The 23,419-nt window shown below is 36.2% G+C and overlaps 1 protein-coding gene and 4 pseudogenes across 3 annotated transcripts; 3 read left to right on the forward strand and 2 right to left on the reverse strand.

Moving 5' to 3' along the window:
• The first annotated feature begins 901 nt into the window (after nt 1–901).
• Nucleotides 902–4,076, forward strand: LOC149516580 (uncharacterized; annotated as a pseudogene). The gene is made up of 2 exons (XR_016345859.1): nt 902–3,214; nt 3,554–4,076. The product of XR_016345859.1 is annotated as an uncharacterized LOC149516580 (transcript).
• A 212-nt stretch (nt 4,077–4,288) lies between these two features.
• Nucleotides 4,289–6,134, reverse strand: LOC111293391 (cullin-3A pseudogene; annotated as a pseudogene).
• Nucleotides 6,135–6,405: 271 nt separating this feature from the next.
• Nucleotides 6,406–14,570, forward strand: LOC111291767 (uncharacterized; annotated as a pseudogene). Its single transcript, XR_016345860.1, has 6 exons — nt 6,406–6,946; nt 7,058–8,117; nt 9,693–9,749; nt 10,855–11,208; nt 11,381–13,762; nt 14,105–14,570. The product of XR_016345860.1 is annotated as an uncharacterized LOC111291767 (transcript).
• A 212-nt stretch (nt 14,571–14,782) lies between these two features.
• Nucleotides 14,783–16,588, reverse strand: LOC111293392 (cullin-3A pseudogene; annotated as a pseudogene).
• Nucleotides 16,589–22,387: 5,799 nt separating this feature from the next.
• Nucleotides 22,388–23,366, forward strand: LOC111291923 (uncharacterized). The gene is made up of 2 exons (XM_022884055.2): nt 22,388–22,969; nt 23,171–23,366. Exons 1-2 carry the CDS (start codon nt 22,712–22,714, stop codon nt 23,291–23,293), a joined length of 381 nt encoding a protein of 126 aa, XP_022739790.1. The 5' UTR covers nt 22,388–22,711; the 3' UTR covers nt 23,294–23,366.
• The last annotated feature ends 53 nt before the right edge of the window (nt 23,367–23,419 follow it).

Here is a 23,419-nt window from a genome sequence, read left to right on the forward strand (position 1 = left end):
CCCAAGATTCTAGCCCTGGCCTTCTTTATATTTTCTGGTTGTCTAACTCAGTACAGGTAATAAGTATTGTTAATCAGTAAAAGTTTAGTCACAAGTCCACTTTCAAGAGTTCATGTTAAATTTATTGTTCGACTTGCACTCTTTTGCTTGATGATTGATTGATTGGGGCTTGTCCTAACAGGAATCAAAACATAGAATTGAAAATCTATGAAGTTGTTACTTGTTATAGACAAAGTGAACGCTAACTGATCACTTTTCCTGCTTTCTAAAGTCTAGAAAGCGGAAAAAAAAAAGTTATAAAGTCTAGAAGAACACGCACCAAAATACGGTAAAATGAATCTTTCTCTACGCCATCAAGGCAATAATTCTCCAGTATGGTCCAATCTATTCTGTTTTCTATTTGCAAATAAGCATTCAATGAACGTAATAGACAAGTATTTCCTGTAATTACTCCTGATTATGATTACAGCAATGCTCGAAGAAAGTTAGATTCAAAATGCTTCCTTGAGTCTGCTCTTAAATGCTTGATTTGGATAGTGGGGGTCAGTGCACCTCCCAGTTCTCACCACAGTGGACCCCATCGAAATGAAGCCTAAGAAAATACAGCAGCCATTGACAGTGGACTGAGTTTTTTTATTCACTTTGGATCCAAGCGGCCAGGACGCATCCTGGAACTACATTTGCTAGATTAAGCGCGTTAGATAGAATGGGTGTATACGGTAAGAAGATTCACAGAAAGTTTTACAAAGAAGACAAATTGAAGTAAAGACCACGGAAAAAGCTGAACAATACATGGAAAACGTGTTCCCTGATCCCCTTCGAAAGGTAGAAGACCTTGACTTTGGAATTAACGTCTTTAAATTCGTTAGTCTGGAAATTAACATTCAACAAAAAGGAACAATTCCTCATATTTGAACTTAAACATGGGCTCATCTAATAGTACAGCTTTCATACTGATAATGGTATGGACTATCGTCCTTTTTTCCTATGCTGCAGCTGAAGTTGCCACAACTTCGTCACTAGAACTAGAGGCAAAGGCTCTACTTGAGAGTGGTTGGTGGAGTACCTACAGCAACGATACTTCCCAGCGTTGCAACTGGGCAGGTATCTCATGCAATGACGCTGGTAGCGTCACCAAAATTTACCCACCTTCTGATGTTAATAAGATTGGCGCTGATAAATTTGAAAATATGAACTTCTACTTTCCGAACCTTGTTTTTCTCAGTCTTAGTGGTCAAGAAGTCTTCGGGAGCATGAATGACGATGGGGTCATTATGTCCAAAATAGGCCATCTATCAACATTAGTGCACCTCAACTTGTTCAACAATAGTTTATTTGGTGAGTTATCTCCTCAGCTTGGCAATCTCTCCCAATTAGAGTTTCTTGATCTTTCATATAACAGATAAATTAAGGGTTCCCTCCCTTTGGAGCTATGGGATTTGAAGAATCTCGCCATTTTAAATTTGACTGGGAACCAAATTGAACAACTGTTTCCGCCATCTTTTCTTCTATTGAACAACAATCTTACCCACCTGCATATGAGCTCAAATCAATTAAACCATTCCATTCCCCCAGAATTGGGAAATTTGGAGGCTTTAATGACTCTGTCTCTTTATGGAAACCATATCAATGGATCCATCCCGATAGAGATTGGGAAGATAAAGAATTTGGTGACTCTAGATCTGTCCGGTAATAGGCTTGTCGGTTCAATTCCTTCTCTTGGTCAGTTAACCAATTTAGTGACCCTGAATGTGTCCAATAACATGCTTGATGGCTCCATTTCTCCCATTCTTGGTTCATTAACCAATTTGGTCACCATCGATCTATCAAACAACGTGTTTTTGGGTCCATTATCCAATTTCAATCATTTGACAAAACTGAAATATCTTAGCCTTGCCATAAATCTAATCAATGGTTCCATACCTTCAGAAATAAAAAATCTTGAGAATCTGGTTTACTTGTGTTTGTCTGGAAACAACCTCATTGGGCCAATCCCCTCCACTTTTGGTTATTTACACAAGCTGGAAGAATTGCTTCTTAGCTTCAACGAAATCGACCGGTCTATACCTTCAAAAATTGGAGATTTGTAGACTTTGCGTGTTTTCTCCCTTAATTCAAATCTTTTAGAAGGTGCAATGCCGGAGAAAATTGGGAACTTGAAAGCATTGACTTTGTTGGACTTGTCTCAAAACCAGTTGAGTGGATCCATTCCGCCCCAAATTGGTAATTGCCTGGATTTAGAAGAGTTAAAGCTAAGCAGCAACTATTTACAAGGTCCCATTCCTGATCAAATTGGAAACCTTTCTTCTCTACGTCGAGTAGATCTCACAAACAATGATCTCTCAGGAGTTGTTCCCTATAGTCCTCGTTGGTTAACAAATATTAATTACTTCAACTCTAACTGTTACGAAATTGATGCCAATGCGTTTGGTGGCAACAAAAATTTAGCACCCTACTCATGTTCTCCACCACCCCATTCTTCAATGAAGAAGAGTTACAATCTCCAACTCCTAATATTTCTTCCCGTTTCCGTATTCATTGCCGTTTGTATTTTTGGGTGTTCATGGTTGTTAAAGGTATAAGGCCACGGTCAACCCAATTACAGTGCAAACACTTAAGAATGGAGATCTGTTCTCGATATGGAACTATGATGGAAAGTTAGCATATGAAGACATCATAACAGCAACAACTGATTTTGACATCCGATACTGCATTGGAACTGGTGGTTATGGAAGTGTTTACAGAGCACAGTTACCTAGTGGCAAAGTGGTGGCTTTAAAGAAGCTTCATCGTCTTGAAGCAGAAGAACCGGCTTTCGATAGGAGTTTCAAAAATGAGATAAAATTTTTGACAGAAATTCGACATCGGAATATTGTGAAGCTACATGATTATTGTCTACACAAAAGATGCATGTTTTTGATTTACCAATACATGGAAAGAGGCAGCTTGTTTTGCGTCTTAAGTGATGATGGTGAAGCTGTGGAATTGGATTGGACCAAAAGAGTTAACATCATCAAGAGCACAGCTTATGCTTTGTCTTACTTGCATTATGAATGCACACCAATAATAGTTCACAGAGACATATCAAGTAACAACATTCTTTTAAACTCATACTTGGAGGCTTTTGTCTCTGACTTGGGCACTGCTAGAATCCTAGACCCTGATTCTTCAAATATAACCAGACTTGTTGGCAATTGTGGCTGTGTAGCTCCAGGTGATGCTATCTCTACTACTTCATTTACTAATTGTCTTAAGGATTTTTTTTTATTTATTTTATATATATAAGAGGCCATAGGCTCAGATAAAAACAAGTGCTGCAGGTGCTAAAATTCAAATTTAGATTTGTTGGATATCAATTGTCTTAGTTCTTAAGTTATTGTCCCACTTGTTTAAACTCTATAGTTAATTTCAAATTAAATTCATCTTCATTATTAAATTTCTGTCATATGATTAATGATTGTTAGATATTCTACTTGTGCACATTCCCACTTTCATTCAAAATAAATGCATTTTTTTTTTTAGATATTTTAATGTGCATTGTTTGTTTATGCAGAACTTGCCTATACAATGGTTGTAACAGAAAAATGTAATGTTTTTAGCTTTGGTGTTCTGGCATTGGAAACATTGATGGGAAAACATCCTGGACAACTTTTATCAATGGTGTCAAAACCATCATCTTTGCAAAATATAATGCTATCCGATGTATTAGATCCACGTCTCTCACCTCCAACAAGCCAGATGGTCGCGCAGAATATTGTTCATGTTGCTACAATAGCATTAGCATGTGTCCATACCGATCCAAAATTCCGGCCAACGATGAAACAGGTCACCTGAGAGTTTCTTTCTTGTCAAAGATCATTAAGGAACCCCTTCGAACAATCTCTTTGCTGCAACTGGTGAACAGTGAGATGTACAAGGAAGGTGCATGACAAATTCCGTCACATTGTTGATGTCTAGCAAGTCATGTCTTGTTTCAATAAACTGATGAATAAGATGCATTTCCGGTTTCATCTTTTTAGTCCTTATTTTTTTTCCTTTCATATTCAGCAATTGAGAAATTCTCCAATTTGGTAAAATGTGTTTTTTTTTTTTTTGATAAATCTTTGCCGTGAAGCAAAATTGGGGACACATTAAGAAAAACATACATACAACATTAAGTTAGATCAATAGTCCTATACCATTAATGTCACCTTTCTCCTCTACCAAAAAACTTGCTGGGACCGAGTAAAATTCAGGAACCCTTTCTGCTTAATAAAAAAAATTCACCTGAACTGCCTATAATTCAAGAAACAATCTGTCAACTTATAAAATGGAGGTAAGATTACACAGACCCAGGCAGGAACTCGGAGTGAAATTAAAGCAGGACTAATAAAAGGAGACAAAATCCTGACAAAGAGAAGACAATCACACATTCTTTTTAAGCAAGGTAGCGATATAATTTCCTGTCACCTTTATCCCTCCCCAAAAACTCTCGCTCAATAAGAGACACTACTCGTTTTTCAATTACAACGGGGTTGGGCGGAAACCGAGACTGTAGCTGTTTTGTGACCTCAGCAACAATGTTATTATGATTCATCACACTCCTCGCTTTCGTGATCCCCACTATTGCTGCCTCGATCTGTGGTTTCCTATCTTCTTCCACTCTCTGCCTAGTTTCTTGATTTTCAGGCTCGGTCTCCCTTTGTGCAACCACAGTGCCTATCTTGACCTTGAAGAATTTGCTTGTAAACTTGTCATTGAAAAGAAAGGTATCAGTGTCAGCTATATCCTTGCTTATAGGTTCCTTCCGCAGCACATTTTTTCCCTTATCACAGGCAAGTGACTGCAAGCACCTCTTTAAGTCCGAGGCTGGTATCCCTGTGGCCTGCTCGATCTCCTTATAGCTCAGTTGACCGGCATTATTGCAGAGCATAAGGACACACATCTGGTATGTGGAAACATTCAGTTCATGCTTCTGACCCTTACCAAATGTTGCCTTCAAATCAACCGTGCCCATCTTTGTTTGCAAAGATAATCTCCGCCCATTATTGGTCCCACGGTAATAATTACGGAATTTCTCACTTTTGCCCAGAATTTCAGCAGGATGGTTGCATGCAGTAATGGGTTGAGCTGGCCAGGATCCAGTAGTGAGGCCAGGAAAGTGTGGGGCCATCCCATATATCTGAACCATGACTTGGGTGGAAACCTGGCATCGTATCCTATGATGTCTTCATGTCTGTGAACATACCCTCCAATTTCGAAGTAAATTGATACCCACACTCTGTTTTGAGCTTAACAATCAATCTTCTTTCCGCATCATCAGGGCTTCCCTGAAAGAAGCCTTTTGGCCAAGTATTGTTTGTAATACTTGTCAAAAACATCTTTCTCTTGAAGGTAACGGAAGAGCATCATCACCTTGTCAAGTGCCAGCTCCAAATCCTCTTCAGTAACTCCCCTCAAACCTTTTCGAAGCTTGTCATCTACAAACAAAGAGTTGAACTCTGGAGACCTAGAATTCAGATTGGTGAAATATTCAAAAGAGGAATTTAATGCATTTTGAAAAGTCTTGTCATTGCTAATTGCTGAAGTGATAATCTTGTCATGTTTATCCTTTAAATCCAACAGAAGTTGCACAAAATCCGGATCCTTTAGCCTTTCTTGATCGGTAACTAGCTGCTTACCTGTATCATGAATGCATGAAGTCATGGCATCTCTGATTAAAACAAGCCCATTGGGTACCCGACGAAACAAGCAATCCATCCTTCCTAGGTCTTTATATTTGTCATCAACAATCATATTAACCAAGCCCGAGTTCTCCATTTGCACAAGCCTGTGCATATGACTCATCTCCTTTTCTACCACATTTGTTATTTTGATTTCACTTCTGGTGTCCAAGTAATGTGAGACAGCTATCAAACTCAAGCTCTGTTTGCTAGGGTCATCAGCCTTCAGCTTCTGGATGTACAAGTCACACAATACCATTAATGGCAACACTTTCCACACCATTTTCAAATTTCAATTTCCAAGAAGGTAATGCAAAGTTCAAATTCAGAACCCAACTGCTTACTGTACCACCGATAATTCATCACTCCAATTACTACCAACAAGCTACTTACTACATATTTTTTCCATATGTATAGATGTTGCTGGCATTTGAACACTAGAGCCTTAATTCTATAGACAATAGAGTAAGAAACTTAACAATTTCAGTGTCTTGGCAACTCGTCATTGCCTAATATGTGGATTACTCAACTCACCTTCCTTCTCAAGAGTTACATTTAAATTCTCAATTATTCAAAACATTATTACCAGCAATTTATCACAAAATTAAAGTAAAATCTAACAATAAACAATGTTATTTTTATCTGCAGGATCTTGTGCCACGTGTATTTTTTGTTTAAACTTTTGTTCTTTGAATAAAACTTCTTTTTAATTGTGTAAAAACTCAAACGCCCTTTTTCCATTTTTAATTCTTCTTTTTTCCCCATTTCTTCCATTAAATCAATCGTTTAAGGAGAAGAATTTTGCATCTCATTAAATACCTTCTACCTTTTAGCTTCCCCATATTTTGTTGAAAATTTTCCCTTGATTTCCTTCCGATTTCAATTCCTTTTTTTTTTCCCTTCCATTCAATAAATCATTCAAGGGGGAAAATTTTTGACTTCATTTAAAATCTTGGATCCTTTTGGCTCCCATCTTTTATTGATTTTGTAAATTTTCTTTTGATTTCCTCAAAAAAAAAATGCTGAAACGGATTTATTTCACAATTAAGGAAGGGTCAGCTTACCAAAAACTCTTTCAATTCCCTTGAAACAAACTTATTTTCGATCTATTTTCCAGTTCAGTTTGTTGATTTGCTTTCATTCCAGAGAGACCCAAAACTTTCTTCCTTTTCGTATCGAGTTAATCAGCATCATCACAAATAAAGTTTCTTCGATTATTGTAAATATCGGAGTCTTTGATTCACGTAAGTTTTCTTACCCAATCCATTTTAAATCATGTTTTAAAATCAAATTATATTTGTTCCATATTACTGAAATTTCTTGATTTTTTTTTTTTTATTTTCAATTGATTACAGCGGAAAAATGACCAAGAAAAGCAATTCCAGCTAATTCACAATTTTATCCTTTTAATTCCACAAGTTTTTCCAAATTTTTTCTTATAATTTTCACGTTTTACGGCATTCCGATGATGATAAATGAGATAAAAGTACTTCTTTTGTATGATGACTCTGTTACAATATCATCTAGGTTTTTTTTATCTCTTTCTGTTTTCGATATCCTTTATAGTATAATTTTCTATTGTTTGTTTTCATTGCTTGTTACTATTGTATCGTTTACTCATTTTCAAATTGTCATGTGATTAGCAATAAAACGAAAAAGATTGATAATTATGCCGCCCTTCATGTATTCATTGGCTGACCTGTAATCTATTCTATATTGGCATTTTAAGGGAGAATTTGGATCTTGTCTTTTGTAAGATACATAATACAATTTCTTATCTGAGCTTGGGCCTATAGTGTCAATGGATGTGGAACATAAAGAAAGGTACAACTGCTATTGTGATTAAGGCTCTTTGAAAGATTTTTGAAAGAAATTTGAAGAGGAAGTGAAAAAGATAAAGATGCAAGTCTCGATTTTAGAAGCATTAATTTGATGTGATGAGAGAGATGACTTGCCTTAATAATAAGCTTGAGCTTCTTGGTAATCAGGATAAGGTTCAAGTGAAAAGTTTAAAGGCTAAGGGTTCACGAAAAGCGAAAAGGGAGATGTTTACAGGAAGGTGAAAGTTTTGGCAATTCCAGCAATTTCTCCTTGAAGGTTGAAGAAGCATGTACAATCAAGCAGCCCTACGATGGGGATTTAGAAGATGATGGCAGTCATTATGTTGAAAAGATGATAAAGAATCATGAGACCATAATCCGAAAAAGAAAAAGTGAAAAGCTAAATTTGTTGACTCGAAACCTTCTTCGAGAAAAAACATTTCCACCCCTACGGAGAGAAAAGGATTCTGTCAATCTGAAATGAAGAATTCAAGAAGTTATTGTGAGTTTGGGGAGTTTAAGCAACTGGAGTCCTGGGATAGAAGACATTTTTTGTGACAGTAGGCATGATTGTGGGGTGGAAAAGCATCTTGAGGTAAGGTTATTTATAGATATCATATGGATATAGAAATATTAGGCAAGACAATATGGAAGAAGTATGGGCAAAAGTGAATAAAACCTTAATTTCTCAAAAAGTAAATGAAAAACCATGAGGCGAAATGAGGACGTCTAAACAAGAAATAGGAGATGTAAATCTGCAAACCATGATGATGGAAGAGACTTATTTAACTATTTTCAAAAGTGTGATGGATTTTACGGAAGTCTATTGTTTCCCTTCATTTTAGAAATTTTTTTTTAAAAAATTGCAATTGAGATTGATTTTGCCCTGTTAAGAAATAAAAATATTGTTATGTTTTCTTTGATTCTTTTAATTTTGCTTTATTTCTAAACTTTTTTGTCAAAGTAACATTCTAGGAGATCTCAATGATTATAAATAAGATAAAACTACTTTTTATCTTAATTTTCATATTGTTTGTTTTCAATTTTAACCAGAATTGCATTGCGTACTAATTTTCAGTTACTCATGTGACTAGCAATAAAAGAAAAAAGAATTAGAATTATACTACACTTTATGTTGAAGTATGATCTTCTCTTTATTGATAGAATTATTTTTTCTCTTTATAATTTCCTGTACAAGCACTTATATTTCTTAAAAATATGCTTGAAGATGACTTTTCACTTCAATGGTTGGTACCTACATATGGATTAGATGGCATCGAATTCATATCGTTTGTAAATATAGATATCTTATAAGCAGTACATATGGTTAGTTAGAACAATTGTTAAAGAACTTAAGATAGTTAAGGTGAGAGGTAATTGAGTATGGCTTCATGTTTTAAGGTTTTAATATAGTTCTTCATGCTCTTTGACTGTAAATGAATCTTTGAGTAGCTAAAATCTATTTTTTGACATTCAAGTGAAAAGAAATTTTGTTTTTCCAATTGTTAAACTATTTATCATAGTCTATTATGGCAATTTATTTAATATATGTGGAATACAAATTAATGTTTTTGCTTCTATTATATGAAAGAGTTTCTTTCCCACCCATCTAATGACCCAATTCTAATTGGGATTATCTTCAATTTCTCTGTGTAATTGAAATGACTTCCTCAATTTACATGTTTTAGATTGCAGAGATTGTTGACTACATACATAATCATATAATGAATTTTATTTTTTAAACTATATTGAAACCAGTCTATATTAGTTGATTTTTTTAATAAGCTTCCCTCCAAATTATGTAGCATTGCAATATGTCATACATTTCTTTTATCAAATGATCAGGCATGTTGCAATTCGTTTCCAAAGAACAAGTTGTGATTGCAAAATTAAGGTACATTCCTTTATAACCTTAATTGATTGATTAATGAATTATTATTGATTGTTGAAAAGATAAACTTTTTTATTTTGTATTGTTCAAGTTATATGGATATGAGAAGTATCATTATTATGATTTTTTTTTACACTTTTTATTTTGATTTTAAAGTATACTGTAGTATATCATTCATTTGAAGAAAATCCTTAAAACCTTAATTCTGTTGCATTTGCAAATGGCATTGATTCAATGTACAGGTGCTGAAATATTGCTGATGCTTTGGCAAAACTACAGGTGCTGAAAGAGTCTCTCTCTAGCAGTCCTGAGCAAAAGAGGCATTCCTAGCATTTGGTTAGTATATTACCCATCAAAGATGCAATTGACATATGGTTTGCTATTGCGTGATATGTGCATTGTTGATCTTTTGATTTATGGATATGGTGACGACATTATCATCTTTTTGTCCTTTTTTCTTGAACCAAACAAGCAATCATTGATGCTGCTGATTAATGTGCCACACCCCCCACCCATGAGGAAAAGAAAAAACTCACAATTATGTGAACTTTTACTTATTATTCTTAAATGACAATTTGTTATTATATTTTATTCTGTTTTTTATATTTTAATTTTTTAAATTATGCAAAAATAATAATAAAATTAAAACTCGCAGCATCATTGGGATCTTGTACAAATAAATTTCACCTCACAATCAATATACTCAACCAATAGAAACATATATAAAACAAAATCACATCAAAAATTCTAAAAATAGAAAAAAGGAAAGAAAAAAATCCAACCTGTAAAGATCTTCAAAGCTAAGTCCGGTAGCATTATGATTATAAATTTCATGAATCGCATGTTCCAGAACAGTCCATGACTTGTCTGCATATGTTGGATCAACCACCACCCTATGCTTAAACTTTGTCTTCTGAGCACTCATTTTTTTCCTTTTTTGTCAATTTTCTTTTCCAAAATCTAAAAATCAAGCTTCAAAATCAAAAACTCACCGTGAGTCTGACCTGATTAATCATTCTGGTTGTATAACCCCAAGAGGCAATAAGCATTGTTAATCAGTAAAGTTTAGTCACAAGTCCACTTTTAAGAGTTCATAACAATTTTATTGTTCGATTTGCTCCTTTTGCTGGATGACTGATTAATTGATTGATTGATTGGGGCTTGTCCTAAAGGAACCAAAACATAGAATTGGAAATCTATGAAGTTGTTACTTGGTATGGACAGAGTGAACACGAACTGAAAAGTCTAGAAATAGGAAAACAAAAGTAATAAAGTGTAGAATAATATGCACCAAAACACGGTATAATGAATCTTTGTCTACGCCATCAGAGCAATAATTCTCCAGTGTGATCCAATCTGTTCTGTTTTCTATTTGCAAATAAGCAGTCAATGAAAGTAATAGACAAGTATTTCCTGTAGTTACTCCTGATTATGATTATAGGAATGCTCGTGGAAAGTTAGATTCAAAATGCTTCCTTGAGTCTGCTCTTAAATGCTTGATTTCGATAGTGGGGGTCAGTGCACCTCCCAGTTCTCACCACACTGGACCCCATCGAAATTAAGCCTAAGAAAATACAGCAGTCATTGACAGAGGACTGAGTTTTTGGATTCACTTTGGATCCAAGCGGCCAGGATGCATCCTGGAACCACATTTGCTAGATAATGTGCGTTAGATAGAATGGGTCTATACGGTAAGAAGATTCACAGAAAGTTTTGCAAAGAAGACAAATTGAAGTAAAGACCACGGAAAGCTGAACAGTACATGGAAAACGTGTTCCCTGACCCCCTTCGAAAGGTAGAAGATCTTGACTTTGGAAATAAACTTCTTTAAGTTCGTTAGTCTGGAAATTAACATTCAACAAAAAGGAACAATTTCTCATATTTGAACTTAAACATGGCCTCGACTAATATTACAGCTTTCATACTGATAATGGTATGGACTATCGTCCTTTTTTCCTATGCTGCAGCTGAAGTTGCCACAACTTCGTCACTAGAACTAGAGGCAAAGGCTCTACTTGAGAGTGGTTGGTGGAGTAGCTGCAGCAACGATACTTTGCAGCGTTGCAACTGGGCAGGTATCTCATGCAATGACGCTGGTAGCGTCTCAAAAATGTACCCACCTTCTGATGTTATTAAGGTTGGTGTTAAATTTGAAAATATGGACTTCTCCTGCTTTCCGAACCTTGTTTTTCTCAGTCTTAGTGGTCAAGAAGTCCTCGGGAGCATGGACGACCTTGGGAGCATTTTGTCCAGCATAGGCTATCTATCAACATTAGTGCACCTCGACTTGTCCAACAATTATTTATTTGGTGAGTTATCTCCTCAGCTTGGCAATCTCACCCAATTACAGTCTCTTGATCTTTCATATAACAAATACATTATGGGTTCCATCCCTTTAGAGATATGGAATTTGAAGAATCTCGCCATTTTAAATTTGACTGGGAACAAAATTGAACAACTGTTTCCGCCATCTTTTCCTCTTTTGAACAACAATCTTAGCCACCTGCATATGATCTCAAATCAATTAAACCAGCCCATTCCCCCAGAATTAGGGAATTTTGAGGCTTTAATGACTCTAGACTTGAGTTATTGCGGACTAGTTGGTCCAATACCACCTTCTTTTGGTCGGCTAACCAATATCATGTCCTTGTCTCTTCATGGAAACCATATCAATGGATCCATCCCGGTAGAGATTGGGAAGTTAAAGAATTTGGTGACTCTAGATCTGTCCGGTAATGTGCTTGTCGGTTCAATTCCTTCTCTTGGTCAGTTAACCAATTTAGTGACCCTGAATGTGTCTAATAACATGCTTGATGGCTCCATTTCTTCCATTCTTGGTCCATTATCCAATTTGAATCATTTGAGAAAACTGAAATATCTTAACCTTGCCACAAATCTAATCAAAGGTTCCATACCTTGAGAAATAAAAAACCTTGAGAATCTGGTTTACTTGTGTTTGTCTGAAAACAACCTCATTGGGCCAATCCCCCCCACTTTTGGTTATTTACACAAGCTGGAAGAATTGCTTCTTAGCTTCAACATAATCGACGGGTCTATACCTTCAAAAATTGGAGATTTGCAGACTTTGCGTGTTTTCTCCCTTAATTCAAATCTTTTAGAAGGTGCAATACCGGAGGAAATTTGGAACTTGAAAGCATTGACTTTGTTGGACTTGTCTAAAAACCAGTTGAGTGGATCCATTCCGCCCCAAATCGGAAAATTGTATGCACTGACGTCATTGGACTTCTCAGAAAACCAGTTGAGTGGATCCATTCCGCCCCAAATTGGAGAATTGAATGCACTGACATCATTGAACTTCTCAGAAAACCAGTTGAGTGGATCCATTCCGTCTCAAATTGGTAATTGCCTGGCTTTAAAAGAGTTACAGCTACACAGCAACTATTTACAAGGTCCCATTCCTGATCAAATTGGAAACCTTTCTTCTCTACGTCTAGTAGATCTCACAAACAATGATCTCTCAGGAGTTGTTCCATATAGTCCTCTTTGGTTAACAAATATTAATTACTTCAACTCTAACTGTTAGGAAATTGATGCCAATGCATTTGGTGGCAACAAAAATTTAGCACCCTACTCATGTTCTCCACCACCCCATTCTTCAATGAAGAAGAGTCACAATCTCCAACTCCAAATATTTCTTCCTGTTTCCGTATTCATTGCTGTTTGCATTTTTGGGTGTTCATTATTGTTGAGGTATAAGGCCAAGGTCAACCCAATTACAGTGCAAACACCTAAGAATGGAGATCTGTTCTCGATATGGAACTATGATGGAAAGTTAGCATATGAAGACATCATAGCAGCAACAAATGATTTTGACATCCGATACTGCATTGGAACTGGTGGTTATGGAAGTTTTTACAGAGCACAGTTACCTAGTGGCAAAGTGGTGGCCTTAAAGAAGCTTCATCGTCTTGAAGCAGAAGAACCGGCTTTCGATAGGAGTTTAAAAAATGAGATAAAAATTTTGACAGAAATTCGACATCGGAATATTGTGAAGCTACTTGGTTATTGTCTACACAAAAGATGCATGTTTTTGATTTACCAATACATGGAAAGAGGAAACTTGTTTTGCGTCTTAAGTGATGATGGTGAAGCTGTGGAATTGGATTGGACCAAAAGAGTTAACATCATCAAGAGCACAGCTTATGCTTTGTCTTACTTGCATTATGAATGCACACAAATAATAGTTCACAGAGACATATCAAGTAACAACATTCTTTTAGACTCAGACTCGGAGGCTTTTGTCTCTGACTTTGGTACTGCTAGAATCCTAGACCCTGATTCTTCAAATATAACCAGGCTTGTTGGCACTTGTGGCTACGTTGCTCCAGGTGATGCTATCTCTACTACTTCATTTACTAATTGTCTTAAGGATTTTTTTTTTTTTTGTATTATTTTATATATATAAGAGGCCGTAGCTTCGGATAAAAACAAGTGTTGGAGGTGCTGGATTCAAATTTAGATTTGTTGGATATCAATTGTCTTAACTCTTAAAGTTATTATCCCACTTGTTTAAACTCTATAGTTATTTTCAAATTAAATTCGTCTTCATTATTAAATTTCTGTCATATGATTAATGATTGTTAGATATTCTACTTGTTGCACATTCCCACATTCATTCAAACTAAATGCATTTTTTTAGATATTTTAATGTGCATCGTTTGTTTATGCAGAACTTGCCTATACAATGGTTGTAACAGAAAAATGTGATGTTTTTAGCTTTGGAGTTCTGGCATTGGAAACATTGATGGGAAAACATCCTGGAGAACTTTTATCAATGGTGTCAAAACCATCATCTTTGCAAAATATAATGCTATCCGATATGTTAGATCCACGTCTCTCACCTCCAACAAGCCAGATGGTCGCGCAGAATATTGTTCATGTTGCTACCATAGCATTAGCATGTGTACATACCGATCCAAAATTCAGGCCAACGATGAAACAGGTCGCCCGAGAGTTTCTTTCTTGTCAAAGATCATTAAGGAACCCCCTTCGAACAATCTCTTTGCTGCAACTGGTGAACAGTGAGATGCACATGGAAGGTGCATGACAAATTCCGTCACATTGTTGATGTCTGGCAAGTCATGTCTTGTTTCAATAAACTGATGAATAAGATGCATTTCCAGTTTCATCCTTTTAGTCCTTATTTTTTTCCCTTTCATAGTCACCATTTGAGAAATTCTCGAATTTGCTAAAATGTGTTTTTTTTTTTTTTTTGATAAATCTTTGCCGCGAAGCAAAAACAGGACACATTAAAAAAAAGCATATATACATGCATACTAAGTTAGATCAATAGTTATATACCATTAATATCACCTTTCTCCTCTACTAAAAAACTTGCTCGGACTAAGTAACATTCAAGAACCCTTTCTGCTTAATAAAAAATTTTCACCTTAACTGCCTATAATTCAAGAAACAATTTGTCAACTTATAAAATAGAGGTAAGATTACACAGACCCAGGCAAGAACTCGGAGTGATATCAAAGCAGGACTAATAAAAGGTGACAAAACCCTGACAAAGAGAAGACAACCACACATTCTTCTTAAGCAAGGCAGCAATACAATTTCCTTTCACCTTTATCCCTGTCCAAAAACTCTCGCTCAATGAAAGACTATTTGTTTTTTAATTACAACAGGGTTGGGCAAAAACTGTGATTTTAGCTGTTTTGTGACCTCTGCAACAATGTTATTATGATTCATCACACGCCTCGCTTTCATGATCATCACTATTGCTGCCTCAATCTGTGGTTTCCTATCTTCTTCCACTCGCTGCCTAGCTTCTTGATTTTCGGTCTCAGACTCCCTTTGTGCAACCACAGTACCTATCTTGACCTTGATGAATTTGCTTGTAAACTTTTCATTGAAAAGAAAGGTATCAGTGTTAATATGTCCTTGCTCATAGGTTCCTTCCACAGCACACATTTTCGCTTAACATATGCAAGCACCTCTTTAAGTCTGAGGCTGGTATCCCTGTGGCCTGCTCGATCTCCTTATAGCTCAGTTGATCAGCATTATTGAAGAGCATAAGAACACATATCTGGTATGTGGAAACATTCAGTTCATGCTTCTGGCCCTTACCAAAGGTTGCCTTCAAATCAGCCGTCCCCATGTTTGTTTGCCAAGACAATCTCAGCCCAGTATGGGGTCCCAATCTAATAATTACGGAATTTCTCACTTATGCCCAGAATTTCAGCAGGAAGGTTGCATGTAGTAATGGGTTGAGCTGGCCAAGATCCAATAGTGAGGAACTGTTCAGAAAATGTGGGGCATCCCCTATATCTGAACTATGACTTGCGTGGAAACCTTGCATCGTATTCTGAGATGTCTTCATGTCTGTGAACATATCCTCCAATTTCGAAGTAAATTGATAGCCACATTCTGTTTTGAGCTTAACAATCAATCTTCTTTCCACATCATCAGAGATGGTCTTCCCTGAAAGAAGCCTTTTGGCCAAGTGTTGCTTGTAATACTTCTCAAAAACATCTTTCTCTTGAAGGTAACGGAAGAGCATCATCACCTTGTCAAGTGCCAGCTCCACATCCTCTTCAATAACACCCCTCAAACCTTTTCAAAGCTTGCCATCTACAAACAAAGAGATGAATTCTGGAGACCCAGAATTCAGATTGGTGAAATATTCAAAAGAGGAATTTAATGCATTTTGAAAAGTCTTGTCATTGCTAAATGCTGAAGTTATAATCTTGTCATGTTTATCATTTAAATCCAACAGAAGTTGCACAAAATCCACAGGATCCTTTAGCCTTTCTGGATCGGAAACTAGTTGCTTACCAGTATCTGTTAGTGGTTGAAGCATGCTAGTACTGAAGCATGTTAGTGTGTTAGTGGTTGAAGCAAGTTAGTATGGCATTTCTGCTGAAACTTTCTGGCAGCAGATTAGTTTAGGTAAAATGATGGGTCTGTGCATGGTGACCCATGCTGTTAGGCCAACAACTTTTGTATTTTTGAAGCCTATAAATTAATGAAATGAAGCTCATGATCAAATGAGCCAATTTATTTCAAGTGACAGATTAGTTTCTGCTGTCTTTGTTTGTTCTTCCTCTGCTCTAAATCCTTCAATTGCTATCAGAGCATTCTTTAAGTTCTTAGAGGATCTGTGAGTTCCAAAAATTGAGTGAAAAGCCATCAAACACTTTCCAGCCAGCCTTTGTCAACCTTAAATGGCCTCAAGCAATTGCTCCTTACCTCCACCTCCTATTTTTTCTGGTGAAAACTACCAGATATGGGCTGTCAAAATGAAGACTTATTTGAGTGCTTTTGATTTGTGGGAAGTGGTGGAAAATGAGAAGGAACCACCACAACTTCCTGCAAATCCAACAGTAACTCAAATGAAAAATTATAGTGAAAAAAAGGCAAAGAGGTACAAGGCTAAAAGCTGTATTGAGTCTTCAGTTTCTGATGACATATTCATTAGAATCATGACTTGTGAAACTACAAAACAAGCTTGGGATGTGCTCAAGGAAGAGTTTCAAGGCAGTGACAAGACAAGACAAATGCAAGTGTTGAATCTTAGAAGAGAGTTTGAAGTCTTAAAGATGAAGGAGTCTGAAAATTTAAAGGAGTACAATGACAGACTCATGAAGATAGTAAACAAGATTAGATTACTTGGTGAGGAGCTGTCAGACAAAAGAATTGTAGAGAAGGTTCTTGACAGCTTACCAGAGAGGTTTGAGTCAAAAATCTCATCCCTTGAAGACTCTAAGGACCTGACCAAGATAACTCCAGCAGAATTGTTCAATGCTCTACAAGCTCAAGAGCAAAGAAGGGCTATCAGACAAGAGGATTCAACAGAAGGTGCTTTTACAGCCAAGGAGAAAGGCAAGATGCAAACAGAAAGCAAAGGCAGAAAACAAGGAGACCAAAGAAACCAAGGTTCTAGAAACAGTGAAAAGAAAGGAAAATTTCCACCATGCTCTCACTGCAAAAAGACTACTCACTTGGAGAAATATTGCCGGTACAAACCTAACATACAATGTAGGTACTGTAAGCAGCTTGGTCACATGGAGAAGGTATGTAAAAGCAAAAAACAGCAGCAGCCAGATCAACAAGCCAGAGTTGCTGACAATCAACAACAGCTAGAAGAGCAAGTTTTTGTTGCAACTTGCTATGGAACCAGAACCTCCTCCAGTGCATGGCTCATTGACAGTGGTTGCACACACCATATGGCATCTGATATCAACATATTCAAAGAACTAGACAAGACCTGCACCTCTAAAGTCAGAATAGGTAATGGTGATTTCATAGAAGTCAAAAGAAAAGGAGTAGTGGCAATTGAGACACCAACAGGTACCAAACTCATTTCAGATGTGTTATTTGTGCCCAAAATAGATCAAAACCAGTTAAGTGTAGGACAGTTGCTAGAAAATAACTACTCTTTAGTCTTCAAAGACAAGGCATGCATAATTTATGATCCCACTGGCCATGAACTCTTTACTGTTAATATGAAAGGAAAATGTTTTTCCTTGAATTGGCATGAAGCAAACTCCTCTGCATATGCTACTTCACATGATGAATCTTCTTTATGGGATAAAAGGATGGGACATTTCAACTACAATGCATTGAATTTCATGCATAAAAATGATCTTGTATTAAACATGCCTACTGTTGAAGTCAGTGTTGGAGTGTGTGAAGTCTGTCAACTAGGAAAACAAAGTAAGTTACCATTTGCAATTAACAAAGCATGGAGGGCAACTGAAAGATTACAACTTGTTCATACTGATGTTTGTGGTCCTATGAGAACCTTGTCCTTGAATGGCAGTAGATATTTCATTGCTTTTATAGATGACTTTACTAGAATGTGTTGGATTTACTTCATGAAACAAAAGTCTGAAGTTGCAAATGTATTTTGGAAGTTCAAGGCTTGGATTGAGAATCAAAGTGGTTGCAAAATCAAGATCATAAGGTCAGACAATGGTACTGAATACACATCTGACAAATTTAATGAGTTTTGTGAAGTTGCAGGAATTGAACACCAACTGACAGCAACTTACACTCCACAACAAAATGGAGTCAGTGAAAGGAAGAATAGAACAATCATGGAGATGGCAAGATGCATGCTGTTTGAGAAGAATCTTCCAAAGAAATTCTGGGCAGAGGCAGTCAATACCTCTGTCTACTTGCTCAACAGGCTGCCCACAAAAGCTTTGAAGGGAAACACTCCTTTTGAAACCTGGAATGGAAGCAAACCATCAGTGCACCACCTCAGAATTTTTGGCAGCATCTGTTATGTGTTTGTTCCTGATATCAAAAAGGACAAGCTTGATCAAAAAGCAGAAATATGTATTTTTTTGGGCTACAGCAACATCACCAAAGGCTATAGGACTTACAATCCACTTACAGGCAAGATGATTGTAAGTAGGAATGTGAGATTTAATGAGCAAGCTGCTTGGAATTGGGAAAAATCAAAGGGAGAATCAGTCAAGCAAATTGCTGCAGACATGATAAGCTTCCAAGAACAAGAAGATTATATGTTTGAAAATGAAATCATTGATCATGAACCAGTGAGAGGAATCAGACCACTCACAGATATTTATCAAAGATCAAATGTTGCCATTCTTGAACCTGCAAGCTTTGAAGAAGCTGTCAAATTTTCAGAGTGGAGAAATGCCATGAAGGAGGAGATTCAAATGATTGAGAAAAATCAAACATGGATGCTGGTTGACAGACCAAGTAACAAAAACATCATTGGTGTCAAATGGATTTTCAGAACAAAGTTGAATGCTGATGGTTCCATCAACAAACTTAAAGCTAGATTGGTAGCTAAAGGCTACTCCCAACAGCTTGGTGTTGATTTTTCAGAGACATTTGCTCCAGTTGCAAGGTTGGACACTATAAGGCTGTTATTAGCCTTAGCAACTCAACAAAGTTGGAAAATATACCAACTTGATGTCAAATCTGCCTTCTTGAATGGTTATCTTGAGGAGGAGATCTACATTGAACAACCTGATGGTTTTGTTACCAAGGGACATGAAGGCAAAGTCTATCTACTCAAGAAGGCTTTGTATGGATTAAAACAAGCTCCCAGAGTGTGGAATTCCAGAATTGATGATCATTTACTGAAGTTAGGATTCAAGAAAAGCCTCAGTGAAGCAACATTGTACATTAAAGTTTTTAACAGTAATGATCTGTTGATTGTTTCTTTGTATGTTGATGATCTTCTAGTGACAGGTAGCAAATCAGCTCTTGTGGAAGATTTTAAGCTCCAAATGCAGGAAATTTTTGAGATGACAGACATGGGAGAAATGTCTTATTTTCTTGGAATGGAGATTCATCAAGACCAGCAAGGAATCTTCATTTGTCAAAGAAAATATGCAAATGAAATCCTGAATAAGTTTAGGATGGAAAATTGCAAACCAGTCAACACTCATTTGGCTCAAAATGAGAAACTTGTTAAGGAAGATGGAGCTAACAAAGTTGATGGCTCTATTTATAGAAGCTTGGTTGGTTGCTTATTGTATTTGACAGCAACCAGGCCAGACACCATGTATGCTGCAAATTTACTCTCTAGGTTCATGCAAAATCCTAGTGAGTTGCATTTTAAGGCTGCAAAAAGAGTGTTGAGATATGTCAAAGGAACCAATGAACTTGGAATTTGGTTCAAGAAGAATGACAGTTCAAGATTGGTAGGATTCACAGACAGTGACTGGGCTGGCTCTCATAAAGACATGAAAAGCACTTCAGGCTATGTGTTTTTCATTGGATTAAATGTGTTCAGCTGGAATTCAAAGAAACAAGGAACAGTGGCTCAATCAACAGCAGAAGCAGAGTATATAGCTGTTGCAGCTGCTGTTAATCAAGCAATTTGGCTAAGGAAAATTCTGTTGGATTTGAGTCAAAAGCAAGATGATCCAACAGAAATTTTTTGTGATAATCAGTCAGCAGTTGCAATGGTCAAGAACCCTGTGTTTCATGGAAGAACTAAGCATATTAAGATCAAGTATCACTTTATTAGAGAAGTTGAAGCTGAGAATGAAGTGAAACTGGTGCATTGCAAGTCAGAAGATCAGATTGCAGATATTCTGACCAAAGCCTTACCAAAGGCAAGGTTTGAAACATTAAGGAAAAGTCTTGGTGTTTCCAGCAGAAATACCAAGGAGGAGTGTTAGTGGTTGAAGCATGCTAGTACTGAAGCATGTTAGTGTGTTAGTGGTTGAAGCAAGTTAGTATGGCATTTCTGCTGAAACTTTCTGGCAGCAGATTAGTTTAGGTAAAATGATGGGTCTGTGCATGGTGACCCATGCTGTTAGGCCAACAACTTTTGTATTTTTGAAGCCTATAAATTAATGAAATGAAGCTCATGATCAAATGAGCCAATTTACTTCAAGTGACAGATTAGTTTCTGCTGTCTTTGTTTGTTCTTCCTCTGCTCTAAATCCTTCAGTATCATGAATGTATGAAGTCATGGCATCTCTGATTAAAACAAGCCCATTGGGTACCCGACGAAACAAGCAATACATCCTTCCTAGGTCCTTATATTTGTCATCAACAATCATATTAACCTTTATGTGGCCCTTTCTGAAGAAACAGTCGTGGCATCTGCATCAGCCAGTTACTTGGCCATCCTCACAACAACTTAGACAACTCTCAAACTCAAACTCTGTTTGCTAGGGTCATCAGCCTTCATCTTCGGGATGTTTAAATCACAGAATACCATTAATGGCAACACTTTCCACACCATTTTCAAATTTCAATATCCAAGAAGGTAATGCCAAGTTCAAAATCAGAACCCAACTGCTTATCGTGCCACCGATAATTCATTACTCCAATTAGTACCCACAAAAAATTCATATTTTTGCTTCCTTATTTACAGATGTTGCTGGCATTTGAACACTAGTGCCTTAATTCTATAGAAAATGGAGTAAGAAACTTAAGAAATTCAGTGTCTTGGCAACTCATCATCGCCTAATAAGTAGATTACTCAACTCACCTTCCTCAAGAGTTACTTTTAAATTCTCAATTGTTCAAGAATATTATTACCGGAAAATTCTCAAAAAATTAAACTAATATTTAGATAAATTTCAACTCACAACCAAAACACTTAACCAATAGGCACATAATGAAAACAAAATCACATCAAAAATTCTAAAAAAAAAAAAAAGGAAAGAAACAAAAATCCTAACCTGTCAAGCTCTTCAAAGCTAAGTCCACTAGCATTGTGATTATAAATTTCATGAATAGCATGCTCCAGAACCTTCCATGACTTCTCTGCATATTTTGGATCAACTACCACCCTATGCTTAAACGCTTCTATTTGAAACGCTTTTTTCTTCTAAGCATTCTTTTTTTTTTTCCTTGCTTTTTGTCAATTTTCTTTACCAAAATAAAAACCCACCTTGAAACGACCTGATTAACCTTTGAAACCCGGAATTTGATATGAAAGTTTGATATTGAGTTTCAGTTCTTCTCTTTAACTCTTTTCTTTGTTCTTTATTTCCACTTTATGGAGTTTTTAAATTACCTTTTGCATAATTGCTTCTTTTACCCAAAAAATAATAATAATAAAATAAAAAGAAATACGAAGGAAAACTTTTGTAAGTTACTAAGTCATTATTTATATTTTAACACTATACACTTTAATCAATGAAATTCATTGAATTTGTAAGAATTGAGTATTTGATTTATTAGATTTAAGTTTGATTCAATAATTTTTTTGATAAACAATTTATAAATTAAATATAAATCACTTGTGAGGCATGCAAAACTCTTCTTTTTTCTCCCAAAATATCCATTTTTCGACCTTCACATTCAAAGTGATTCATGAATCTTTTCCTTCTTTCTGTTTTGAAGAAACTTTTACTTTAATTGAAAGTATTAATCAATAAATATATTTAATATAGGTCAATGTAAAAAATTTTTATTAGAATTACTAAAATATTCAGAATTGAACACATAAGAAACTTGATTCCTTGCTCAATATAATTGCATGAAATCATGTTGTCAAAGATTCATATCCTTTCAAAAATTAATTCAAGGTTTGTTGCATTTGCAAGAATGCATCAACCGAACAAAATGACAAAGGAAGTCCCCCACTCATTCTTCCAAAAGTCCATTTTATTTTGCTTTTGCATAATCACCACAACATTTGTCAGAATCCAGACAAGCGTTACATAACCATCCAATGACACAAAAAACCATGACATAACACGTAACTGCTCTCACTTTCCTGGCTACAAAGCCCCAAACTAGAAAAACAAGACAAAACATATATCAACTTCAGGTTCAAATTTTTCTGACAATTTCAGCTCAAGTATCTTGATTTGTTTTCAATGGAGTACCAGGATGTTTATGATGTGGAGTTGAAACCTAGGATACTAGCGTACTTGATGAATGACCAAATTCCTAATGAGACTGACCCTTCACTTCAACACTGTGATTTGCAGAGAATTGTGAATGCCATCAGGAATCTTGGGTTGCTTTCTGAATCATTCCCTGAAGAAGCTAATAACTCTAGGATTGTTGAAGATTGGGCTATTGCTGTTGATTCTTGGGTTGATCGAGTACTCTCCCTCGTGTCTAGTCCAAGGGTCAGTGTTATTTTTAGTTACAAAACTATCATAAATTGCTCTTCTTCTCAATGACTCTATGCTTTTTCTTTTCGTTTGACCTTATTTGAATATCATCATGCTAAACTTAATTCAAGAAATTTTGGTTTTACATTGACAAAAGTTTTATCAAGTTGTTCTATGAATTACTGTTTCTTATTGGATTATATAATTCTTCCACAGTCACGCAAATGTTGGACAGGCATATGTTTACTGGGGGTGACCTGTCAAGAATGCAGCTCCGACCGTTTACTAGCAGAGTACCCTCTTTGGTTCGATAAACTCAAATCAAATATCCAGGCATGAGCTCTTTTTCTTACACTTCTCTACCATTTCCAAGAACTATATATATGAGCTTTACTGTTTGGAAAGTCATAGAGTGGATTATCTTGCATCGTCTCATCTTACTGTGAATTTCAGGACGTGATCTTA

This window comes from Durio zibethinus, chromosome 10 (genome assembly GCF_047325235.1).
Source record: "Durio zibethinus cultivar Kanyao isolate XHJ-2024 chromosome 10, ASM4732523v1, whole genome shotgun sequence".
NCBI lineage: Eukaryota > Viridiplantae > Streptophyta > Magnoliopsida > Malvales > Malvaceae > Durio > Durio zibethinus.